General features: G+C 37.7%; 1 protein-coding gene across 10 annotated transcripts in view; it reads right to left on the bottom strand.

Annotated features, from left to right (window-relative positions):
* The window catches only part of RAPGEF6 (Rap guanine nucleotide exchange factor 6), a 219,071-nt gene that overhangs the window by 52,656 nt on the left and 141,575 nt on the right, over window positions 1–24,840 (bottom strand). For all 10 annotated transcript variants that reach the window (XM_050792727.1, XM_050792725.1, XM_050792724.1 and 7 more), the window contains 4 exons: window positions 21,024–21,131; window positions 18,370–18,573; window positions 15,012–15,120; window positions 4,831–5,071 (listed from right to left, as the gene is read on the bottom strand). In XM_050792727.1, the coding sequence (XP_050648684.1) occupies window positions 4,831–5,071; window positions 15,012–15,120; window positions 18,370–18,573; window positions 21,024–21,131 (662 nt within the window). The remainder of the gene's footprint in view (window positions 1–4,830; window positions 5,072–15,011; window positions 15,121–18,369; window positions 18,574–21,023; window positions 21,132–24,840) is intronic.

Genomic DNA, 24,840 nt, shown 5'->3' with positions numbered 1-24,840 from the left:
ACGGGCGGATTACGAGGTCAGGAGATCGAGACCATCCTGGCTAACACGGTGAAACCCCGTCTCTACTAAAAATACAAAAAAAACTAGCCGGGCGAGGTGGCGGGCGCCTGTAGTCCCAGCTACTCGGGAGGCTGAGGCAGGAGAATGGCATAAACCTGGGAGACAGAGCTTGCAGTGAGCTGAGATCCAGCCACTGTACTCCAGCCTGGGTGACAGAGCGAGACTCCGTCTCAAAAAAAAAAAAAAAAAAAAAAAAAAAAAAAAGAAAATACAAAAAGTCCTTGTATCTCTTACTGATGCTATTTAACATCGCTTCTGCTTTTGAATGCTCAATAGAGACAATATTGTGTAGCTATAAATACGTGAAGCTGGTTACAAAACTGTAGTAATTAAAGTGTGAGGTGCATAAATGAAAACTATACTGCTATGTACAATCCATGCTATGCCATGAATGAAACAGTATTTAGTTGGCAAAATTTCCATGCTTATTTGAAAGCTGAGTTGATAAAGCCCATTTGGCAAGTAATTGTATCATTCTTACCAAAACAGTCTCCTGAGAAGGTGATGCAATAACAGAAGCAAAATTGTTTAAAAAAATTTCTCAATACTTCCCCAACACTAAATTTACTTAGGATAAAAGTACTTGGTTTCATATTATGAAACTAAAAAGGCCACATAAATATCAGCAATATGTAAATAAAAAAGAATCCCAATATTTAAAAAGCAAACAAAAAATATGTTGACAAGAAATGGGGAGGAAAAATACAATTCCTGTTAAGCAAGCAAGGCAGTTTATTTTGGGGATTGTTACAATGAATAATACAGAGATGTTACTTAGGCAACTGTGATTTTAAAAACAAAATAAAAGCTGCGTGATTTTAAAAAAGAAAAACAGATTTCCTGAAATGTGAAGAATTCTTAGGTCGATAAAAACCATACTTCTGTCTTAACTTACAGATGTAATTCAAACTAGTAACATTTTTCACTTTAATTTTTAGGAACATTCTTTTAAAATTATATCATGATTTCTTTGGGATTTTGGAATTATCTATTCTTATCTCAAGTATTTGTTCTTTCCTTACATTCTTTCTTTTCTGTGACAACTCATCCTCTACTCTTACAGAATTGAGTGCTGCTAAAGGTAGAGAACAAGTTTCCGTTCTTGGTGTCTCTTCCAAAGAGGTCTGGCACAGAGGAGATGCTCAGAAATTGTGAAACTGAACTCATTAAACATTTTTTTCAATAAAAAAATAACAAATGTTCAAGAAGAAAACTTGTAAAACACAAAAAGAAAGCACAGAAGGGAAAAATTACCTATGAAACCATGCCTTCCAAAAACCACAATCAACATTATGATAGTTTTCCTTCTAGTCATTTTTCTGATGTATAGTACAATTTATTTAACTAATCCTTGCAGCTGGACATTTAGGGTGTTCCAATTTTGTTTTAGTATAGATAAAACAACTTATAGCATCTATATATAAATCTTCATCTAATTACTATTAGAAACAGAACTACTGAATCAAAGAATTTTGTCATTTAAAAATATTTACTGGCCAGGTGAGGTGGCTCAAACCTGTAATCCCAGCACTCTGGGAGGCTAAGACAGGTGGATCACTTGAGGTCAGGAGTTTCAGAACAGCCTGGCCAACACGGTGAAACCCTGTCTCTACTAAAATTAAAATTTACTTATGTATTTATGTATTTATTTTTATTTTTATTTTTCAGTTGGAGTTTCACTCTGTCGCCCAGGCTTAAGTGCAGTGGCATGATCTTGGCTTGCCACAACCTCCGCCTCCCCGGGTTCAAGTGATTTCCCTGCCACAGCCTCCCGAGTAGCTGGGATTACAGGCATGTGCCACACCACGCCCAGCTAATTTTTGTAGTTCTCTTGCCTCAGCCTCCCAAGCAGCTGGGATTACAAGTGTGTGCCACTATGTCCAGCTAGTTTTTTGTATTTTTTGGTAGAGATGGACTTTCACAATGTTGGTCAGGCTGGTCTCAATCTCCTGGCCTCAAGTGATCCCTCCATCTCGGCCTCCCAAAGTGCTGGGATAACAGGTGTGAGATACTGTGTCCAGCCAGAATTTTGCCACTTTTAAAGCTTTTAATAAAAAGGCATCACTTTATATTAGCACACCAGTTTAAACTTTTATAAACTTATTACATTATCAATTCTGTCCCTGACCATTCTTTTTGTCAGTCTGTGAGGAAACAAACGGTATCCAGGATTAAACTGTATATCCTGGATCAGTATCAATACAGACCATCTGAGTCATGTTTTCTGCCTATTTTTCCATTGAAGTTTTAGTGATATTTTTTTCCTATTTGATTTCTGAGAGCTCTTTATATATAAAGGATAGTATACTTTTGTGTAGCAGAAGGAATTGTCTGAATTCACTTCAACTGACTGTCAATAAATATAAGATACATTCTCAAAAATGAAAAATGGCCAGTCTGAAAGGTAAGACAGCTCTCCCAACAAAACAGCCTCCAGAAACCTTTGACTTCCAAGATAACCTATTTTTTCTGTATTTATGTGGCTGAAATACTTTACATTTTACTCCTTGGAAACGTGTTTGGAAGGGACAGACAGGTTAATATAAACTTCTGCAGTGCAGCATTTTATTCATATTTATATTCATAACCAAGCGTTTTCTTGTTGATACAAAGCAAGACATCCAATAATCCCTTCTGAGTTTAAGTAAAACTATTTTTACCAGATAGTCCTCTTTTTTGGGTACCAATATAAAGTTATAATGCTTGAAAATATTCAACTGACTGTTCCTGGCGACCTCAGTTCTACACCTCTTGCTGCAACCAAAGACAGAATTCAGGTATAGTAACTAATTCCCACACCTGTCACCAAAGGATAATATGGAGTTGAGATACTGATTTAGCTGCCTAAAACTTGAGTACAGCTGGTTAGAATGTGATAGTAACAAGTTGAAGACAGTTATAATTATAGTGTTATCTGTCTTTGGATGATACATGTCACAACTGTGTCACTGGTCAAAATGAGACGCAGTTAATGGGAGAAAGATGTATTCCAGACAAAACCCATTAAGGTTTCCAGAAGTGGAACTCAGGGCATTACCCCCTGAGGAATTCTCCTCATGCATTCTTTTCTGCCTTCTGGATCCTCGGTTTTGTCCCTTTTCCACAGTGACTTCCAGTCATCCCCACCTGTCCCCGACCTCTTCAGTGTAGGCTGGCTCCTCTAACATTCTCCTTACTCAATCCCCATTTGTGAGACCATGCATTTTCTTATAGTGTTCGCTACAGTACACTCAACATTCAAAAATTTTCGTATTTTAAAGTAATGATTTCTATAAGCCACTTGACCTCAAGGATAGAATGAGTAATGAACTTTTAGAAAAAGTTCAGGGTATTTTAATCCTCTGAGTTCCAAATTAAATGAAGAGCAAATGTGTTTCCCTGGCTGGAAATAAGAACTCAGGAAGATGAGCATTTCTGACTAGAAAATCTCTGAGATGTTTTAATTATTGAAAAAATATTTAAAAATTTAAAAAAATATTTAAAAAAATATTTAAAAATATTTAAAAGTATTTAAAAATAAAAAAAAATCTCATCACTAAAGATGAGAGCTGACACAATTCCAAGTTGCCTCCCAATTGTTAACTCTGCTATCACTGCTATATTGTGCTGTATCCACAACCCCAAATCACTAACACGGCCATCAGAGAGGTCTTCCTAAAAGAACAAATTTTATCAAATCACATGTCTTCTTATGGCTCCCAGTCATGACACGATGAAGTCTATTATCTTTAGCATAATATTCAAGGTCCCTCATAACCTACTTCTCTTGCTCCGGCTCTAGTTATATACACAGAAACACAATCTATTCAAACCTAACAAGTTTGTTCCTGCCTCCACTTATCAACCTATAATGTGAGAACTTTGCAATTTGCTTAGATTATCAACTCTTGGAGGATAAGAACCTTGATCTATTTATCTTCCTGTCTCTGGCTTAGGATATAATAAATGTGTGGAGAATAAGGGTTCCTGATGTGAATTTCTCAGAGTTAAGGACTGTCTCTTTTTGTTTCTATAACTATCATCTGGCAAATTACCAGGAACTTTCAGGAGGCAAATAAATATTTTCTTTTAATGTATTTTTTTGAACTTGCTTTATTTCGTTCACTGATTATTCACTGTCTTAACTTATTCAAAAAACATGAACTGAGTGCCTAGTATGTGCTAAGTATTGTACTGCTCTTAATTAGAACTTTGGTAATTGCTTCAGGAAGTTGCTAATGTAATATATACTAGAGTCATCCCCCAATCATGACAATTTAGTGGTCTAATTCCATCAGTATTTTACAGACCTTAATTTACATTTAAAATCTTCAAGTATTACTAAGTTTTGGTGATATCCCATTTTGGAAATAGAAATAGGTCTGATTAAAAAGTTCAACTTTAGAATTCAAGAAGGAATAAATGGTGCTGCAAAGGAAAAATGATTAAAAAAAAACAAAAACAAAAACTGGTGAATGAGTCCCAAGATTTAAGGTGTACAATTTGTACAGATCAGGAGACTAAAATTGGACCAAAAATGTTTAAAAACAGATTTCACAAAATAAAATGAGCAGTCTTTTCCAAAATTCAAAATAATGCTATTATATAATCTGAAAGTTGTAACTTCATGAAAGTGATAGGGAGAAGTTCAAATGTATTCTTATTTAAGTACTGTTTGAAGACTTTATGATACACTAGTTAAAGCAAAACTTACCTGTCTCTCCCCACCCCAAATAAAAACTTTATAGTGAAGATGAAAATTCCTGCATGGCTAAGATTGGCATTACCTACCTAAATAGCTTTGGAGGCAAGATACTAAATCGTGTTTTATCCAAAATCTTCCTGATTTTGTTTCTTCCACCTGAAACAGTATTTGCTTTAACTTTCTTACTTCCTTTCTCCTGTGATGTCTGTTCAATATCTCCTGGCACATGCTGGATAGAATGGCGATTACTTTTTTTTTCAGCAATTTTGGGAATATGAGGAACACCAGATTTCTCTTGTTCAGTCCTAAAAAGTAACTCTTTGAACACTGTGGAAATAAAACAAATGTGTCATTTCTTTTCTTCTCTTTAGAAAATTTTTACACCAACAACAAATTTTAAGGATAAATACAGTGATTTTCCATTATTTGAACTTTCGCAGTCTCATTCAACTAAACATTGTCAAGTATTTACCCATCCTTTCTTTAGTTTTTATACCTGATTATACTTCTGATGTTGCCCAACACTAATACAAGGAAAGTCAGTGGGGGGAAAGGGAAAGGAAGAGGGCAGACTACAGGCAGGTTTGAAAAAAACAGATTCCTATTGAGGTAGTAAGTAATATAACACTAATCAACTAATTTTATAGAAACAGATATTTAGGTTCTATTGTATGTTATTCCTTATAATACAGCTGACCCTTGAACAACATCAGTTTGAACTATGTGGGTCCATTTATACTTGGATTTTTTTCAACCAAACATGGATTGAAAATACAGTATTCTTGGGATGCAAAAACCTGTGTATGGCTCTGAAGAACCAACTGAGAGTCTGGAATATGCACATATTTTGGTATACATGGGGTGGAGGTCCTGTAAACAACCCTATGCATATACCGAGGGATAACTACATATGTCACTTGAGATGAGACCTCACTACTATAGTCAGGTTCAGATGTAAAATTTAGATGAGAAAAGCTTTGTTGGTCTTTATTTTTACTTTTACCAAAAAACAGTAATTTTGTTTATTTATTGATTGATTGATTTTGAGACGGAGTCTCACTCTGTCGCCCAGGATGGAGTACAGTGGTGCAATCTCAGCTCACTGCAACCTCCACCTTCCGGGTTCAAGCGATTCTACTGCCTCAGCTTCCAGAGTAGCTAGGATTACAGGCACGTATCACCACACCGGGCTAATTTTTGTATTTTTAGTAGAGGTGGGGTTTCCCCATCTTGGCCAGGTTGGTCTCGAACATCTGACCTCAGGTGATTCACCCACTTCGGCCCCCCAAAGTGCTGGGATTACAGGCATAAGCCACCATGCCCGGCCTAATTTTGGTAATTTAAATTTGGTAATATATAACGATTCCTCACGGTCACATTTATGAGGCTATGTCATTCAGTAAAGCTGCTAAAAAATATCCATTTCAGTGGTCTGAACTAAACAAGTAAACAACCAATCATATCTTAGATACTTTTTTTTTTTTTTTTTTTTTCTTTTTGAGACAGAGTTTTGCTCTAGTTGTCCAGGCTCGAGTGCAATGGTACAATCTCGGCTCACCACAACCTTCGCCTCCTGGGTTCAAGCGGTTCTCCTGCCTTGGCCTCCCGAATAGCTGGGATTACAGACATGACACCAACATACCTGGCTAATTTTGTATTTTTAGCAGAGATGGGGTTTCTCCATGTTGGTCAGGCTGGTCTCGAACTCCTGACCTCAGGTGATCTGCCCGCCTCGGCCTCCCAAAGTGCTGGGATTACAGGCATCAGCCACCATGCCTGGCCCTTTTTTTTTTTTTCCTTTTTTTGAGAAAGGGTCTCACTCTGTTGCCCAGGCTGGAGTTCAGTGGCATGATCACAGCTCACTGCATCCTTGGCCTTCCTGGGCTCAGGTGATCCTCCCACCTTAGCCTCTTGAGCAGCTGGGATTACAGGAGTGTGCCACCATGCCAGGTTAATTTTTGTATTTTTTTGTAGAGATGTGGTTTTGACATGTTGCCTAGGATGACCTCGAACTTCTAGGCTCAAGAGATCTGCCTGTTTCAGCCTTCCAAAGTGCTGGGATTACAGGCATAAGCCACCGTGCCTGGCCTCAGATATCTATCAAGTCTAACTAAGTCTGGTGAATTACTTCATCCTTAATGAGGGTGCAGGTACATTTGGGAAATTACTTTTTTAGCAATCTATTTGCCTACACCAAATTTTTGCCTTGTGAGGATGGCTACATCTCCTTGGGATAAAGCAAAGATAAATCTGTATAAGGTAAATATCTAGCAGCGATGAGTCATGGCGCTGAGGAAGTCTGAATTACAGAGAAATAGTGGTTGTGTATTCTTAGAATAGAGTTAAATGTCTTCAGCTGCATGAGCTGTGGAAGCAAACACTCAGCTTATCATTAGATATAGCTTTGAGCAGTATATGCGGCACCTTTTTTTATTTTTTAAGCTATAAATTATGTAAACATGCCCACTGAAAAATCCAATCACAGAGAATTTTTCTGGAAAACAACAGAAAAGAAAAGCAAGAGTTTCCCATGAAATCAAAGAACTTACAAGTAAGACAGAAATGGATAAAGCCTTAAGAATGGATTAAAACATTTACAACTTGGTATTCACTTGTAAAATCTGGACTGATTTGAGGGTTTCAACAGAAGGACGATATCACATTACCAAAGCACAGTGCAAGTTTATGAAAAGCACATTTTTCTGCTTTCAAAATGATGGAGACTTTTTAGAAGTTACCTTCCATACAGTCTGCATGATTAAAATAAATAAAAAAAAATTTTTAAAATTTCACGTTATTTTAAGCCATATGGTAATAACATATATATACACACACGCACATGTGTGTGCATGTGTATGTATATATGTACATTTATATATGTATTTTTTGGAAACAGGGTCCGGTGTCACTCTGTCGTCCAGGCTGGAGATCACAGCTCACTGCAGCCTTGACTTTATGGGCTCATGTGATCCTCCCACTTTTGCCTCCTGGGTAGCTGGGACTACAGGCATGTGCTACTGCGCCCAGCTCATTTTTTCTATTTTTGTAGAGATGTGGTCTCACTATGTTTCCTAGGCTAGTCTTGAACTCCTGGGCTCAAACGATCCTTCTGGCTCGCCCTTCCAAAGTGATGGGATTATAGGGGTGAGCCACCACGACCGGCCAATACTTTTTAAATCTAAAATTCAGACATTCATTCATTCAAAAAATATTAACCTATAAATATAGGTCAGGTACTTCACTTGATGTTTGTATAATACTCCTGTTGTGGAACTTACAGTCAGTCTAAGACACATAAAACATAACCAGAGGAACTACTTAAAAGAGCAGGAAAGGGCAATCTTCCTTAAGCAAGTCAGTCACCTTGGAAAAAGAAATCAAAAAGATGAGATTTTAACTAGGCAAAGAAGGAGAAGGATGAGTAATCCTAGGTAGAGAAAATCTCAAGTTCAAAGTCCCTGTGGTAGAAGGAAAGTTCAAGAAAATGAAAATGACTAGAGAACAAGGTAGAGATGAGGCCAGATAATGCTATGCTAAAGTATTCAAATTTTCTGTTGGAGCAACAGGAAAACTTTGAGAGGGCAGATTTCCTTAGTAGTGTGTATATAAGGTAACTGAATTATTTTTAAAAATTGTTAAATTTGGCTGGGTGTGGTGGCTCATGCCTGTAATTCCAGCACTTTGGGAGGCTGAGGAGGGCGGATCACCGGAGGTCAGGAGTTCGGGACCAGCTTGGTCAACATGGTGAAACTCCACCTCTACTAAAAATACAAAAATTAGCTGGGAATGGTGGCAGATGGCTGCAATCCCAGCTACTCCAGAGGCTGAGACAGGAGAATCGCTTGATCCTGGGAGGCGGAGGTTGCAGTGAGCCGAGGTTGAGCCACTGCACTCCAATCTGGACAACAGAGCAAGACGACTCTGCCTCAAAAAAAAAAAAAAAAAAAAAACTGTTAAATTTCTCCACTGGACCTGAGTATGTAATTATAAGTAAAAATGTGTGGAGCTTGTAGTTTGTTTTAAAGAAGAGAAACGACTGTGTTAAATTTAAAAAAATAGGGACAAAAATGAAAGGATAACGAGCACACATAGTTACAATGCTATTAAACAGCAGTATCAGACATTGTACATAAACCAAAAGTAAAAGTGCCAAAGAATCTATAAAAGCTTAAATTTGACTACATAAAAACTAAAAATGTCTCTCTTCTTACATACATGTATATGAGTTCACAAACACAAGGAACAAAAGTCAAAACACAAACCACTTGTGGAAAATACTTTCAACTTTTCAACTCTTTAAAAAGAGTTGAAAAAAAAAAAGAGTGTCTTGGCCGGGTGCAGTGGCCCACGCCTGTAATCCCAGCACTTTGGGAGGCCGAGGTGGGTGGATCACGAAGTCAGGACATTGAGATCATCCTGGCCATCACGGTGAAACCCCGTATCTATTAAACAATACAAAAAATTAGCAGGGTGTGGTGGTGGGCACCTGTAGTCCCAGCTACTCAGGAGGCTGAGGCAGGAGAATGGTGTGAACCTGGGAGGCGGAGCTTGCAGTGAGTGGAGATTGTGCCACTGCACTCCAGCCTGGGCGACAGAGCGAGACTCCATCTCAAAAAAAAAAAGACTTTATAGAAAATAAATGCCAAAACACACAAAAAAGGTGCTCAACCTTGTTATTAAATAACGTATATCGAAATTTAAAAGGCTGATTATACCCACGGCAGAGGCTTTTTTTCTGACACAGAGTCCTGCTCTGTTGCCGGAGTGCAGTGGTGCGATCTCGGCTCACTGCAACCTCCACCTCCCAGGTTCAAGTGATTCTCCTGCCTCAGCCTCCCGAGTAGCTGGGACTACAGGTGCCCGCCACCACGCCCAGCTAATTTTTGTATTTTTAGTAAAGACAGGGTTAGCCAGGATGGTCTCGATCTCTTGACCTCGTGATCTGCCCGCCTGGGCCTCCCAAAGTGCTGGAATTACAGGCGTGGGCCACTGCACCCGGCCAAGACACTCTTATACACTGATGAATGAAGCATAGATTGTGATAAAACTTTCAGAAAGTAAAACCCTGTAGTGTCTGTCAAAAGTAATTCCACTTTGAGAAATTTATCATATAGATGGATTATATGAGCATAAAAGTACAAAGAATTTTTATTATATCTCTGTTAATAGCAAAAGCTATAAACAATCTAAAATATCTAGCAATATGACATTAACTCAACAGATTATGGTGATAACAGAATTCTATGTAATAATAAAAATTATATAACAAGTAGGTCTGTATGAACCAATGTGAAATGGCACAGAATATTGTACACAGTATGGTTCCACTGTATATCTATTTTTAGTATTTTAGTTTTCAAAATACATGCACGTATTACTTTTATTAAAACTTAAAAAGACAAGTTATCTGAGAAATGGGATTTTGGGATTTAGAGACAGAGTCTTACTCTGTTGCCCAAGCTGGAATGCAGGGACACAATCACAGCTCATTATAGTCTTGAATTCCTGGGCTCAAGTGATCTTCCTGCCTCAGCCTCCCAAGTAGCTGGGACTACAGGTGCACGCTACCATGCCCAGCTAAATTTTAGTGTTGTGCAGAGACCAGGTCTCACTATGTTGCCCAGGCTGGTCTAGGAACTCCTAGCCTCAAGTGATCCTCCCGCCTCAGCCTCCTAAAGTGCTAGAATTACAGGCATGAGCCACCATGCTTGGCTAGAAGTGGGATTTTTATTTTATTATTATTTTTTGAGACAAGAGTCTCGCTCTGTCACCAGGCTGGAGTGCAGTGGCGCGATCTCGGCTCACTGCAAGCTCCGCCTCCCGGGTTCACATCATTCTCCTGCCTCAGCCTCCTGAGTAGCTGGTACTACAGGCGCCCACGACCACGCCCGGCTAATTTTTTGTATTTTTTAGTAGAGACGGGGTTTCAGCGTGTTAGCCAGGATGGTCTCGATCTCCTGACCTTGTGATCCGCCCGCCTTGGCCTCCCAAAGTGCTGGGATTACAGGCATGAGCCACCGCGCCCGGCCTAGAAGTGGGATTTTTAAAGATATTAGAAAGCTGAGGAAGCCAAGAGGAATAGATTAATTAAAATTCCAGAATAGGAAGAGAGTAAACTGAGATTGCCAGCTGTTTTCTTCTCTGGGTGTATTTGCTTAATCTAAACATGAGGTGTGGGTCAGGTAGAGGAACTCTTCGAGGAGAAAGAGAACTTCAGATGGCTGTGAGTGCTTGCATGGAAACTAGAATACAATGAAGCCTAAAAGCAGTGTCACTTTTCTCGACAGGACAACTGCTATTAGTAGGAGTTCCCTTTTCTCACTCCTTAAGCCAGGCCTCTCCTGAGTACTGTACCACAGTAGTCACATCCAGGTTTCAGGTTGCCTTGAGTCCAACCTAGGGCATACTAGAACTAAAATAATAGTGAATTCATTGCTGGTGGCGGTACTTTGAATTACGGTATTCTTTTGTGAATTGCCTGTTGCCATTTGCTGTTCAGAGTTCTCAAATAAGTGGGTCACGATTCTGTCCAGGTTTACTACTAAGCTCAGTGGGAGATGAAGGGTGGTGTGTGTTTACTCCATCTTATCTGGAAATGGAACACTTAATTTGATTTTTATCTTCATGGACATAAGATAGCAAACTTACAATCTGTGTCTGATATTCTGAAGCACCTGTGCTTCTGTTTCTGTTGGTTCTGGTTCATACTGACTTTTAAGAGTACCTCATAATCTTTGTTTGACTCTGTTTTTAAAAAAACTATTTTTAGAAATAACAAGTTGCTGTTAGTATCCTCTAAAGAAGATATTTATTTTCTTTTGTCAGGCACCTGTAATCTATATCCAGGGCCAAAACTCTAAGTTTTCCTGGGTCACCTAGATGGTCAGTTAGGTACAGCTCACATCCACTTCAGACAGAGCTTTTCAAAGTCTCAATCCTAACGAAGGTTGTAATGCTATAGTTTTGGGCACTGAACTACAAACCTGTAAGTTTATCAAGGAGCTCCTCTCAGTTGTATTCTATGGATGGGAAAATGGCCCTGGAAAAAAAGACGTCACTTTGGGATATGGTCCCAGGAGTGGAAAAAGGCTTTGACACATCCAGAGTTTTTCACTATCTTTTTGGATTGTTATGTTTGTTTATAGTTTTTCATATTTAGTCTAGCTCTTTTAAGTTGTCTTCAGTCAATACTGGAAGTAGAAAGTTGACACAAGTTTTGTTTAACACATTTTCCTCAGCTCATAGTAAGGCCTTTGAAATATGAGTCACACCTTTCTTTTACTCTGGGATATTCTCCGCTATTATTTCCTACATATCTTCTTCCTCACATTTTCTTTTGGATATCCTGGAATAGAGCTTAATTTTACTTTGTCTTTTTGTTCCACAGTCTGGGAGATTTTTCTCAACTTTATTATCTATTCTTTCAAATGAATGTTTTTGTCTGTAAGTTCTTTCTTTCTCAATGATTGTTGTTTATTCTTTCCTAATACCCTGTTCTTGTTTCAACGGATAAATTTTTTTTTTTTTTTTTTGAGACGGAGTCTCACTCTGTCCCCCAGGCTGGAGTGCAGTGGCACAATCTCAGCTCACTGCAAGCTCTGCCTCTCAAGGGATAAATTTTTAAATTGCTCTGTGCAGCATTCTAGAAATGTTTTTCTTCTCTTCTTTAAATATTTTCTCCATAATGTGTAAGACCACTCATTAGGTCTCTACCACACCCTCTCAATGATCCTGATTCTCCTTATGCTTGGTGATCCCTGGACGTCGGCTCTAAGTAATATAAAAGGACCAAGAATGGTTTGCTCTGGTATTGTGTCTGGAGTTGGTTCCTTCCGGTGGGTTCTTGGTTCGCTGACTTCCAAGAATGAAGTCGGGGACCTTCATAGTGACTGTTACAGCTCTTAAAGATGGTGTGTCTGAGGTTTGTTCCTTCAGATGTGTCCAGAGTTTCTTCCTTCTGGTGGGTTCGTGGTCTCGCTGACTTCAAGAATGAAGCGAGGACCTTTGTGGCCAGTGTTACAGCTCTTAAAGGTGGTGCAGACCCAAAGAGTGAGCAGCAGCAAGATTTATTGTGAAGAGCAAAAGAACAAAGCTTCCACAACATGGAAGGGGACCCGCAGGTTGGCCCTGCAGGCTGGGGTGGCCCGCTTTTATTCCCTTATTTGTCCCTGCCTACGTCCTGCTGGTTGGTCCATTTTACAGAGTGCCGATTGGTCCATTTTACAGAGTGCTGACTGGTGCATTTACAATCCTTTAGCTAGACACAAAGCACCGATTGGTGCATTTTTACAGAGTGCTGATTGTGCATTTACAATCCTTTAGCTAGACACAGAGCACTGACTGGTGCGTTTTTACAGAGTGCTGATTGGTGCATTTACAATCTGTAGCTAGACAGAAAAGTTCTTCAAGTCCCCACTTGACCCAGGAAGTCTAGCTGGCTTCACCTCTCAGTATCACTGAACAAATGTCTTCTGGTCACAGCTTTCCTTTTTGTAGCTCTCCAGACTGCAAGTTTGATACAGGATGACCTAACTGCTCAACTCTATTTCATGGAATGCCAGAGTTATTAGGGATTTATTATGGGCATCCCCACATCTAGAGTAAAATGCTCCATTTCTACAAATATTTTACAAATATTCTGTTGTAATTTAATAGATAAATTAAAATTCCAGAATAGAAAGAGAGTAAACTGAGATTGCCAGCTGTTTTCTTCTCTGGGTGCATTTGCTAAATCTAAACACGAGGTGTTTAGCTTTCTCCTTGGTGTTTTGCTTTCCACCTAGGGTAAGGAAGAAAGAGCTGACTGCTATGTTCCCCCTTTGTGGCACCATGTAACTTCTATCCTCTGCCATATCCAACCTAGGGTTCTGTTGGCCAACTGCTTTCCCACTACTCAAAGGGTTCTGAGGGTATGGCTTCTGTCTTTTGCATCCTTCAGATCTACTTTTTCTGTATCCCAGAGTTCATGGGGGTTCACACTATCTCTGTATTTTTATTATTTTTATTCAGAATATTTAATACCAGTTAGTAATCTTTATGTGACTGGTACAAAAGGTTTAAAGGTATTAGATGGTTAGAAGAAACCTAGGAAACAGTGCTAGAGAAATTGAAGCTTGGAAAGACTAAATAATTTGCTCAAAGAGAGCAAGTCCTGCTTTCATATTTTTCGAAACTGGAAATCTCTTTCGTTTAACCTAAAAGTTGGCATTTCTAGATACTAGTACAAACTCCAGGAAATCAAAAAATTCTGAGGGCTTACTTACTTATTCTATGCTAAAGTAACATAATACTAAATTGCCAATTGACAGTTATATACCAGATTTAACATGATGTAATTCAGTCAAAGGGACTCAAAAAGAGGAAAAAAACCCGTTTCATTTTTCATTATGATTAAGCACAACATAAAAAAGCCAAAGTGAAAAAAATAAAACTCACACTTTCTTTCCATAGGCATAGCTTTTAAAGCCAACTTTTACTTCTCGAATTGTAACCTAAACAACCTAGAGAGATTGTTTTCCTCCCTACTTCATAAGGACTCTTAAATTTTCTTTGATATTTCAATTGCTATATGATTTTACTGTTACTCTTTTCAGAATTTCTGCAAAAATCCTAAAGTGTCTAAGGCAATCAAATGACAGTATATCTTTCCTACACGTTTAAAAAAACAAACAGTAGATTTGGTTAAAAGTATGAGCTTAGTCACTGATTTAAGTATAAACATGATAAAAACACAACAGAGGCACTGTAATCATTTTTCCACACAAAGGTAGAATATGCTTTTATTAGAAATCTGTAATTTACTGAGTACTCGAGTCAATGCTTTACTCAGTTTATTTCCATAAAACAGCTAATCTGGCATTCATATTACTTCAGAAAGCTAGCTTAAAGATTAGAAGTAGACTGATTTGCACACTAGCTGGGGGAAAACATGCCTGCTTATAACTCCTTAGTTTTATTCAGGTTATTCTACATTTCATTCAGTATCCCTCCAGCAGAGTATATAATATATGCTCAGTAGGAATTTCATAAATGACTAACTGTAGCTATACACCTATTTTAAAACTTACTTTTTATCAAAATAATTAAAAACATAATGAAAAATGAAAATTCTGAATACACAACAGTTCAACACAAAAGATTCTGAAACTAGATTAAGAGCTTAGACAAAAACATGTACACATTTTACTATCTTTTTTTCCACTGCAATGACTTTTCTATTACCAAATTAAGAAGAAAGAGTTCAGGCAATTTTTACAACAAAACTCACCAAAAATGTTGGTCTTCACAGTAAGTGCAAGATGAGTATTATTCCTCAAAATTTCAAGGGCTTTCATAAATGTAATATTCTCAAAGTTTTGTCCGTTTACTTCCATAATCTCAAGAGAAAAGTATTTAAAAAATACCAATTAGTACAGAACAGTATTGGTTACTCCTACAACCTTAAAAGTTTGTTAGTGAATAAATAAAACGAAACTTGAATAAAATGTACTCCTATGTGAACAACAGTTATCTCTGTGAGAATTTGGACTACTGTATTTCTTTTTCTCTACATTGTTGTATTTTCCAAATTCTTTACTATAAACATTTTTTAAAATTAATGCCCTCTGGGATCACACTGAGGAAATTTTAAAAATACCCACACCAGATGGTTTATGAAGGAAAAAAATTAATCATGGCAGATCAGCTCATAAAAATTATTGCCTGCAAATGTATATACAAATTTGTCAAATATTCTCAATGTAAATTTACTGCATTTCAAAGAGAGGTAATTCTTTTAAAAGGAGTACTCTAAATATATTTAATATGATTTTCTGCCACTGATTGAATCAGGCAGCCAAATAGCAAGAAGCACAACTGAAATGGGTTCTTCTTCCAGGTAAACACTGCTGACCCTTCACAACAGGGCTTCCCCAATTTGGCTGTACCTCAGAATCACAGAAGCAGTTTATTTTAAGAAGTACTGATTCTAAGGGAAAAGGATAAAAAAATTTAGCAAAAAGTAGTCAAAAACTAGTCAGAACAGAGAGTGGATCTAGGGGATCAACATAAAAATTTCAAAAGAATAAGAAAAAGAGTGAAAAAAATATTAGGGAAAGGAAAAAAAAATTCCATAGAAGTAAAATTCCCAGAGTTGAAAAAAGACTTGCATCTATGCACTAAAATGTCTTATCTAGTACCATGTAAAAATAATAAAAAGACATGTTTTTAAAAACATATCCCAATGAAATTTCTGTGTTCCAAGGAGAAAGAATAAAGTATCTATAAACATCATTGTGGGAAGATAACCCAAAGGTACCTACAAAAAACTCTTGCAAAGAGTTTGGACTTCTCTTGGGCAACGTTAAGTTGATGTGATAACTTTCTGTGACTTTAGTGTTCTGAGGGAAAAGTCACTGTTGGAAAAAGATGTTATACTCCATTGAACACAAGTATCTTCAGGAAGGCAAGAACATATAATACTGTATCACCCATCTGTTCCTTAAAAAAGTACTAAAAGTACCACCAAAGATAACTGAAATGAATTGAAATAATGGAGATATACAGTGCAAATGAAATGGAAGTGATCAATGAAATCAGTTAAACAAGCGTAAATTTCTAAATGCTTGTTTAAAAGCTTATGAATCTTAATGCAAATGTCAAAAGCCTTCTTGAAACAGAAGATACATAATGTTAAAAAATAACAATAATAATGTAGATCTAAAATCTCAGATCATTTCAGCAGTAGTTGTGAAGATTGAAGGAAGAAGTAAAAGCATGATAAATTTCATTCTCAGGGATGATTTGTGTGTGTGTGTGTGTGTGTGTGAAGAATTAGATTATTAAATGTGTCTGTGATACAAATAACCGAACAACAAATATACTGACTCCAGGATCCTAGCTGTTAGACATTCCTAATGAGTAGTCTGGGGTAAGGCCCAGAAAACTCTACTGTGGAAGCTGTCCTGGGAATTGTATGCTGTTTAGCAGCATCCTCAGCCTCTGTCCACCAACATGCCAGTAGTAATCCCCAAGTCATAATAATAAAAAATATCTGCAGACATTGCCACTAGTTGAGAACCACTGTTCTAGAGTGTAGAACCTTTCATAATATGAACGAGCTCATAATTTAAAAAAAATTATAGCATGGCTCAGTTAAAATAAAGCCACATTCTAAAATGAAAGAACAAAATTTTAAATGGGGAAAAAGCAAGTTTCCTAAATGATTCTGATGATCAGGCAGATTTGGGAGACCACCCTTTGAAGTACATGAGAATCATCTAGAGCAGAGGTTCCCAACTGCCAGGACACAAACCCATGGCCTTTTAGGAACTGGGCCACACAGCAGGAGGTGAGCAGTGGGCCAGTGAGCATTACCACCTGATCTCCGCCTCCTGTTAAATCAGCAGTGACATTAGATTCTCATAGGAGTGTGAACCCTGATGAGAACTGCAAATGCAAGGGATCTAGGGCACTCCTTATGAAAATTTAACGTCTGACTGCCTGATGACCTGAGGTGGATCAGTTTCATCCAAAAACCATCTCCATCCCCCCAGCTCCAACTCCCTGGTCCGTGGAAAAACTGTCTTCCACAAAACTGGTCCCTGGTGCCAAAAAGGTTGGGGACCACTGATCTAGAGAGTTTTGTTAAAAATACAGATGTTCAGACATCATTGCTTAAGAATGTGGTCAATATAGGCCGGGCGCGGTGGCTCAAGCCTGTAATCCCAGCACTTTGGGAGGCCGAGACGGGCGGATCACGAGGTCAGGAGATCGAGACCATCCTGGCTAACACGGTGAAACCCCGTCTCTATTAAGAAATACAAAAAACTAGCCGGGCGAGGCGGCGGGCGCCTGTAGTCCCAGCTACTCGGGAGGCTGAGGCTGGAGAATGGCGTGAACCCGGGAGGCGGAGCTTGCAGTGAGCTGAGATCCGGCCACTGCACTCCAGCCTGGGTGACAGAGCGAGACTCCGTCTCAAAAAAAAAAAAAAAAAAAAAATGTGGTCAATATAATTAACAGGATTGAGAAAAGACTGGGAATTGCATTTTTTATGTAACAAAGTTGCCAGCAAGTCACATTTGGAATAGGCTGCTCTATACTTTCCTAATGCCTACACTAAAAAAAGAAATCACCATCAAATTCCTAAGAGTGTCTTTTTTCCTAGTCCCCCATTTGGCTCACTTTGCTTATGGATATAGTTATGTTACCATATGAACATAATTTAATGATTACCATAACCTTCAGTAATCTGCAGCCACTTACATTTGAGAGTGCTATGAGGTAGAAGTCCTGTCTCCTTCAAAACTTGCAAGGGTGCTAATTCATATATTGATCGTTCTGGAGTATTCTCAAGTTGCCAGCTTATAATCCATGAAGGATAGGCAGGCCCATTCAAAGGAGGTCATGTTGATAGAGCTCAGTAGACCATGTTATTTCTGGTCACACTACACCAAATTTTCCATTAAAAGTAATAAATATATGACAAATACATTTTAAAAATAAACCATGTGCAGATACTACCTCTAAAAAAAGGCTCAGAAAAATATTTCCTTAAACTGCTCATGCTTTCTGGAAGATGAGAACAAAAGCAGCAGGCACAATACTTTTAAGAAGGCTTGAATATAAGTGGTTGGTTATCTACTTACCTGATCACCACGTTTCAGTCCTGAATCAGCAGCTTTGCTACCAGGTTCTACTCCTTCAACAAAAATACCAAATCCCTTCTCACTTCCTCCATTAAGGCTGAATTGTAGAGGGGACTCGCGGGAAGCCTTCTGCAGCACAACCTGTCTCCACTTAGCCTTTGCAGCACAGGCAATATTCAATAACCGGAGATGACCATTCATCTTCTGTAAAGCAGAAAAGGGTAAATGTATATAAATGTATCTATTCCTACAGGTTTTTAAAAAGTCACCTAAAATTATTAGAATTAGAGTTATAAATATACATGTATAAGCTGAGGTAAACAAAACTGAAGAAGGGGGCACTCCCACTCCAAAGCACTCTCAACGAGATTTCTTAATATGATTATAAGACCTTTAAATTATCATAGGTTAAAAAAGATTTCCAAGCGATGTCTCAATTACAGAGAGATGACAAAAAATTACTTATAATTTCTTAAACCTTTCTTAATACACACTCTTCTCCCACCTTGCTTATCTCCTGGCTGTTATATAAAACCAGAATCTTTAAAACCTTTATTCAAAACCTTGAACGACTTGAGCCACCTTTTCAAATACTGTCCAATGTTCAAAGAAACATTCAAGTTTTCACCTCGTCCAGAAAAGACTTCCTTCTTGTATTATTTTAGCTCTTCCTTAAACTCAGTAATAGTCTGACTTCCAGTTCTAATTCCAGTTTCAATTATCTCAAATAGTGTTAATATGTGCAAATCTCACGTCAATAACAAAAAGCTAAAGTTTTATTTTTTTAAAGCAGTCACCAAGTCTTAATATTTGTTCTGATCCTACATTAATGCCTTTGAGTATAAAGTAGAATGCAATGAATACCTGATGGCTAACTGACTAGTGGAAAAAAAATCCCTTAACTTTTTTTTCCCACACTCTGATGTCCCTTGAATATTTACACAACCAACACAGGATGAGTCAAATGATAGTGGAGTGCCTCTATAACCCTTTAAACAAGTTCCCAGTGTTGTTCACTCTCCCCATTTTATATAGAGCACATGTGCTGCTGAGAAGTCAACAGGAATCACGGAGTAACGAAAGGGACCAGATTTGTCAATTTTTCCCACTTCATTCAACTCAATCCACTTATGCTCTGTAACTAATAATTACAGCTCTTGAGCATTTGCTATGTGACAGGTTTTGTGTACAGACTGTTATGCTTATCAGCTCATTATAATCCATGCAACAATCTCAATGAACTAGGAACTACTATCTTTACAAATAACACAACTCAGGCATAAGATCAGGCAATCTGTCTGAGTTTACAACTCTAGCAAATGGTGGAGCTTGAACTGTACTCCTAAAACACTATGCTACATTACTACTTATTTCCTAAAATTTCAAGTTACTTGGAGCAGGTAACCAAGTCACAGCTCAAAGTTTTATATCTGACAGGGAGAATAAAATGAATTCATGAATAGCAACTGTGGACTTTGAGGGAATTATCTTAGGTGCTGTACATTTAGAAAAGGTGAATCCCATGTAGAAAAGAAACCTAGAAAGTCTTAATATAGATTTGATATTTAGGATATGCACCGGAAAATGAAACAGTTTCAATAGGCGAGGAAAAGAAAATTCTAGCATGGTCTGGATGCAGAACTGGAAAATAAAATAAAATAGTTTGATTTGGCTATAATCTAGGGTACACAGGAAAAAGGGCAAAAAGGTAGGCAAGGGACCTGAATATATGGGGGAGGAACTGCTTTGGTAGTAAGTATAGTTTACTGACAAAGAGAATAATAGTCATCACACGTGTGTTTTAAAAGCAATCTTTTGGCCACACAGAATGAACTAGAAGAGCAACTAGAACTAGGATCAGTTAGCAGGTTATTATAACAGATCAGATATAATGAAATAATTAAGCCCTAAACTAGGCAGTAAAAAAGAAATGGCTGAGAGAGATCATAAGAAAATATGTGAACATACAGGTATATGACTAAATCAGTGACCTAGGTGACTTTAGCAACTGACTGGAAATCCTGGCCAGGGAATTCAAGAGAGTGAGGGTACACATATAACACCAGATTTATAAGCCTGAGTGACTAAGAGATAAGAATGTCATTAGTCTTAATACAGAAATGGAAGAGTAGGGCCAGGCGCGGTGGCTCACGCCTGTAATCTCAGCACTCTGGAAGGCTGAGGCGGGCAGATCATGAGGTCAGGAGTTCAAGACCAGCCTGGGCAATATGGTGAAACCCTGTCTCTGCTAAAAATACAAAAACTAGCTGGGCGTGGCGACACGCGCCTGAAGTCCCATCTACTCAGGAGGCTGAGGCAGGAGAATTGCTTGAACCCAGAAGGCGGATATTGCAGTGAGCCAAGACTGTGCCACTGCACTCCAGCCTGGGCAACAGAGCGAGACTCCGTCTCAAAAAAAAAAAAAAAAAAAAAAAAAAAAAAAAAGAAATGGAAGAGTCAGGAAGGAGTGTAAATGTTGTTTTAATTGGGGTGGCAAAGAATAAATGAACAAAAGTCTAAAATATAGATTTGGAAGTTCTAAGAATGGACATTTAAGACAAAGGAGATGAAAGCTACTGCTGTTCTGAGTTTGCTGGTGTTGGAGGTGGGGAAACCACGACACTCTGAAGAATATAAATTATTTTTAGCCTTACTGTATCTTCCAGATTTTTTTCAAATTCCTCTAGAAATCGAGTCATAGCAGGGTCACCTTCAAAATCATTAAAATGATTATTTACCCATAATAATACAATCCTTGTCACCTGTGGAAACATAAATAGGCAGCATACGGTTATAAGAGGCATTCCTTCTGCAAAACTAGATTCTAAAAGCATGTCTAAAACTCATGAAGAACTGACAACCCTCTTGATTCCTCCCTTTGTAAAAAAGGCTCATTCTAATAGAAAGGCATGGCTTAGTTTGAGCTTTTGCTTCCCTGTGTACGGAAGTAACAGAGCCAGGATTCTGTCCACTCAGTGAGAAGACACAAGCCTGTTTGTTAAGATAAAAGAAGTACACAGAATATCTATTTCAGGTAGCACCTTAAAATGCAAACTTCATGTCATAAAGCAGGCAATCCTATCAATCAAAAATCCATATCAAAAGCGTTTCCATGGTCAAGAACATGTTTAACCAAAATTGTAACAAAAACAAATCTGAGTCTTGTGCGGTAGCTCACACCTGCAATCCCAGCAACTCAGGTGGCTGAAGCAAGGAGGATCCCTTGAGTCCAGGAGTTTGAGACCAGCCTGGGCATAGCAAAACCCTGTCTCTATAAAAATTAAAAAACAAAACAAAAACTCTTACAAATCTGAAACTTCTTTCATTATAAACACTGTAAATTTTCAAACTGCAGAATCGTTTACTTTGCTCAAGAAAAGTTAAAAATTAAGCTGATTTGAATAATGTGCCTAACAATGTAAGGAATGAACCATATTTTTTTAAACTGTGGTAGAATCCACATAAAATTCACTATTTTAATGATTTTAAAGTTCATAATCCAGTGGCATTTAGTACCTTAACAATATTGTGTAACCATCACCATTGTCTAGTTCTGAGTTCTGGAACATTTTCATCACTCCAAAAGCAAACCTCAAACTCATTAAGCATTCGCTTACCATTCTGCCCTCTCTCCAGCCCCTGGCAGCTACTAGTCTGCTTTTCTGTCTATTTGTCTGTCCTGGCTATTCCACATAAATAGAATCATACAATACCTAGTCTTTTGTGACTGGCTTCTTTTACTTAATGTTTTCAAGGTTCATCATGGTATAGTAAAGTATTAGTACTTCTTTTCTTCTTATGGCTGAATAATATTTTATTGTATGGCTATACCAGATTTTGTTTATCCGCGATGGGCATTTGGGTCATTTGGCTATTGTCAATAGTGCTGCTACAAATATTTATGTGCAAGTTTTCATTTGCACACGTGTTTTTCATTCTTTGGGTATATACCTAGGATTAGAATTGCTGGGCTATATGGTAACTCTATGTTTAACTTTTTGAAGAACTGCTCAAACTGTTTTTCCACAGAGGTAATACCATTTTACATTCCTATCATCAATGTGTGTAGGGTGGGGGTGGGGAGGCGGGTTCAATGTCTCCATACCGTAGGCAACGTCTGTTACTTTTTCTTTCTTCCCCCTTTTTAAAAGCCATCCTAGTGGGTGTAAAGTGGTATCTCATTGAGGTTATGACTGCATTTCTCTATGATTAATGATGTTGAATCAAGATGGATTCAAGACTTAAATGTTAGACCTAAAACCATAAAAACCCTAGAAGAAAAACTAGGCAATACCATTCAGGACACAGGCATGGGCAAGGACTTCATGTCTAAAACACCAAAAGCAATGGCAACAAAAGTCAAAATTGACAAATGGGATCTAATTAAACTAAAGAGCTTCTGCATAGCAAAAGAAACTACCATCAGAGTGAACAGGCAACCTACAGAATGGGAGAAAATTTTTGCAATCTACTCATCTGACAAAGGGCTAATATCCAGATCCTACAAAGAACTCAAACAAATTTACAAGAAAAAAACAAACAACCCCATCAAAAAGTGGGCAAAGGATATGAACAGACATTTCTCAAAAGAAGACATTTATGCAGCCAACAGACACATGAAAAAATGTTCATCATCACTAGCCATAGAGAAATGCAAATCAAAACCACAATGAGATAACATCTCACACCAGTTAGAATGGCGATCATTAAAAAGTCAGGAAACAACAGGTGCCAGAGAGGATGTGGAGAAATAGGAACACTTTTACACTGTTGGTGGGACTGTAAACTAGTTCGACCATTGTGGAAGACAGTGTGGCGACTCCTCAAGGATCTAGAACTAGAAGTACCATTTGACCCAGCCATCCCATTACTGGGGATATACCCAAAGGATTATAAATCATGCTGCTATAAAGACACATACACACGTATATTTATTGCAGCATTATTCACAATAGCAAAGACTTGGAATCAACCCAAATGTCCATCAATGATAGACTGGATTAAGAAAATGTGGCACATATACACCATGGAATACTATGCAGCCATGAAAAAGGGTGAGTTCATGTCCTTTGTAGGGACATGGATGCAGCTGGAAACCATCATTCTCAGCAAACTATTGCAAGAACAGAAAACCAAACGCCGCATGTTCTCACTCATTGGTGGGAACTGAACAATGAGAACACTTGGACACAGGAAGGGGAACATCACACACCGGGGCCTGTTTTGGGGTGGGAGGAGTGGGGAAGGATAGCATTAGGAGATATACCTAATGTAAATGACAAGTTAATGGGTGCAGCACACCAACATGGCACATGTATACATATGTAACAAACCTGCACGTTGTGTACATGTACCCTAGAACTTACTAGTATAATTAAAAAAAAAAAAAAAAAAAAAAAAAAAACAGAAGAAACCAAAAAGAACAAGACTAACAGATATGACTACATTAATATGTGAAAGTTGTTTCTGGTAAGTGATAACATAAACAAACAAACAAAAAAAAGATATTGAACATCTTTGTCATGTGCCTGTTGGCCATTTACATATCTTCTTTGGAGAAATGCCTATGCAAGTCCTTGGTCCATGTTTAAACTGTGCTGTCTTTTCGTTGTTGAGTTGTAAAATATCTTGGATATTAAACCTTTATCAGATATATAATTTTCTCTTATTCTGTGCAATGTCTTATCTTTCTTGACAGTGTCCTTTGATGCAAAAATAATTTTAATTTTGATGAGGTCCAATTATCTATTTTTTTCTTTTGTTGCTTGTGCTTGGGTGTTGTGTTTTCATATTTGAGAAACCATCGCCAAATCCAAGGCCATGATAATCTACCCGTATCTTCTCTTTTAAGGCATTATAGTTTTAGCTCTTCTGTCTCTGATCCACTTTGAGTACATTTTTGTTTAGAGTATAAGGTAACAATCCATTTTCATTCTTTTGCACATGGATAATTATTACTAAATCATATTTTTGTTCATTCCCAAAGCACACCTTTATTTTTTTTGACAACTAAAGTAAATATATTTAATTCTAAGAAAAAATGTGAGAGGTGTGCAAGCCTGTAGTTTTAGATGTTAGTCTCCTACATAATTCTGTGGTCTACCTGCAACCAGTTTATTTCCTTTAAAATATAATTCGAAAAGACACACCAGGCAATTATGATCCTACTTTTATTTTCTTGAAACAACTTATTCCTTACCAATTTGTGGAGGTATCACTAGTCTTTTCATTAAATGTACAAACATATCCCATGAAGATAATTTAAAATAATGAACAATAATACAAAAAAAATTCAAAAGGTAGATTTAAATAAGTCACAGGATATATTAAGGTTTGATAAATTGTTTTCAAATGATTATAAATTAACTCAAGAAAATATATTCCAATTTTGAAACTTAAAAGCAATCTGCCCTCTTGAAAAATATATTTGATGAATATTCTTTTTAAAATATTAAATCCGTTTTAAAATGT

Source organism: Macaca thibetana, chromosome 6 (genome assembly GCF_024542745.1).
Source record: "Macaca thibetana thibetana isolate TM-01 chromosome 6, ASM2454274v1, whole genome shotgun sequence".
NCBI lineage: Eukaryota > Metazoa > Chordata > Mammalia > Primates > Cercopithecidae > Macaca > Macaca thibetana.
Note: the sequence above shows the minus strand (reverse complement) of the source record. Positions and strands in the feature narration are given on the sequence as shown.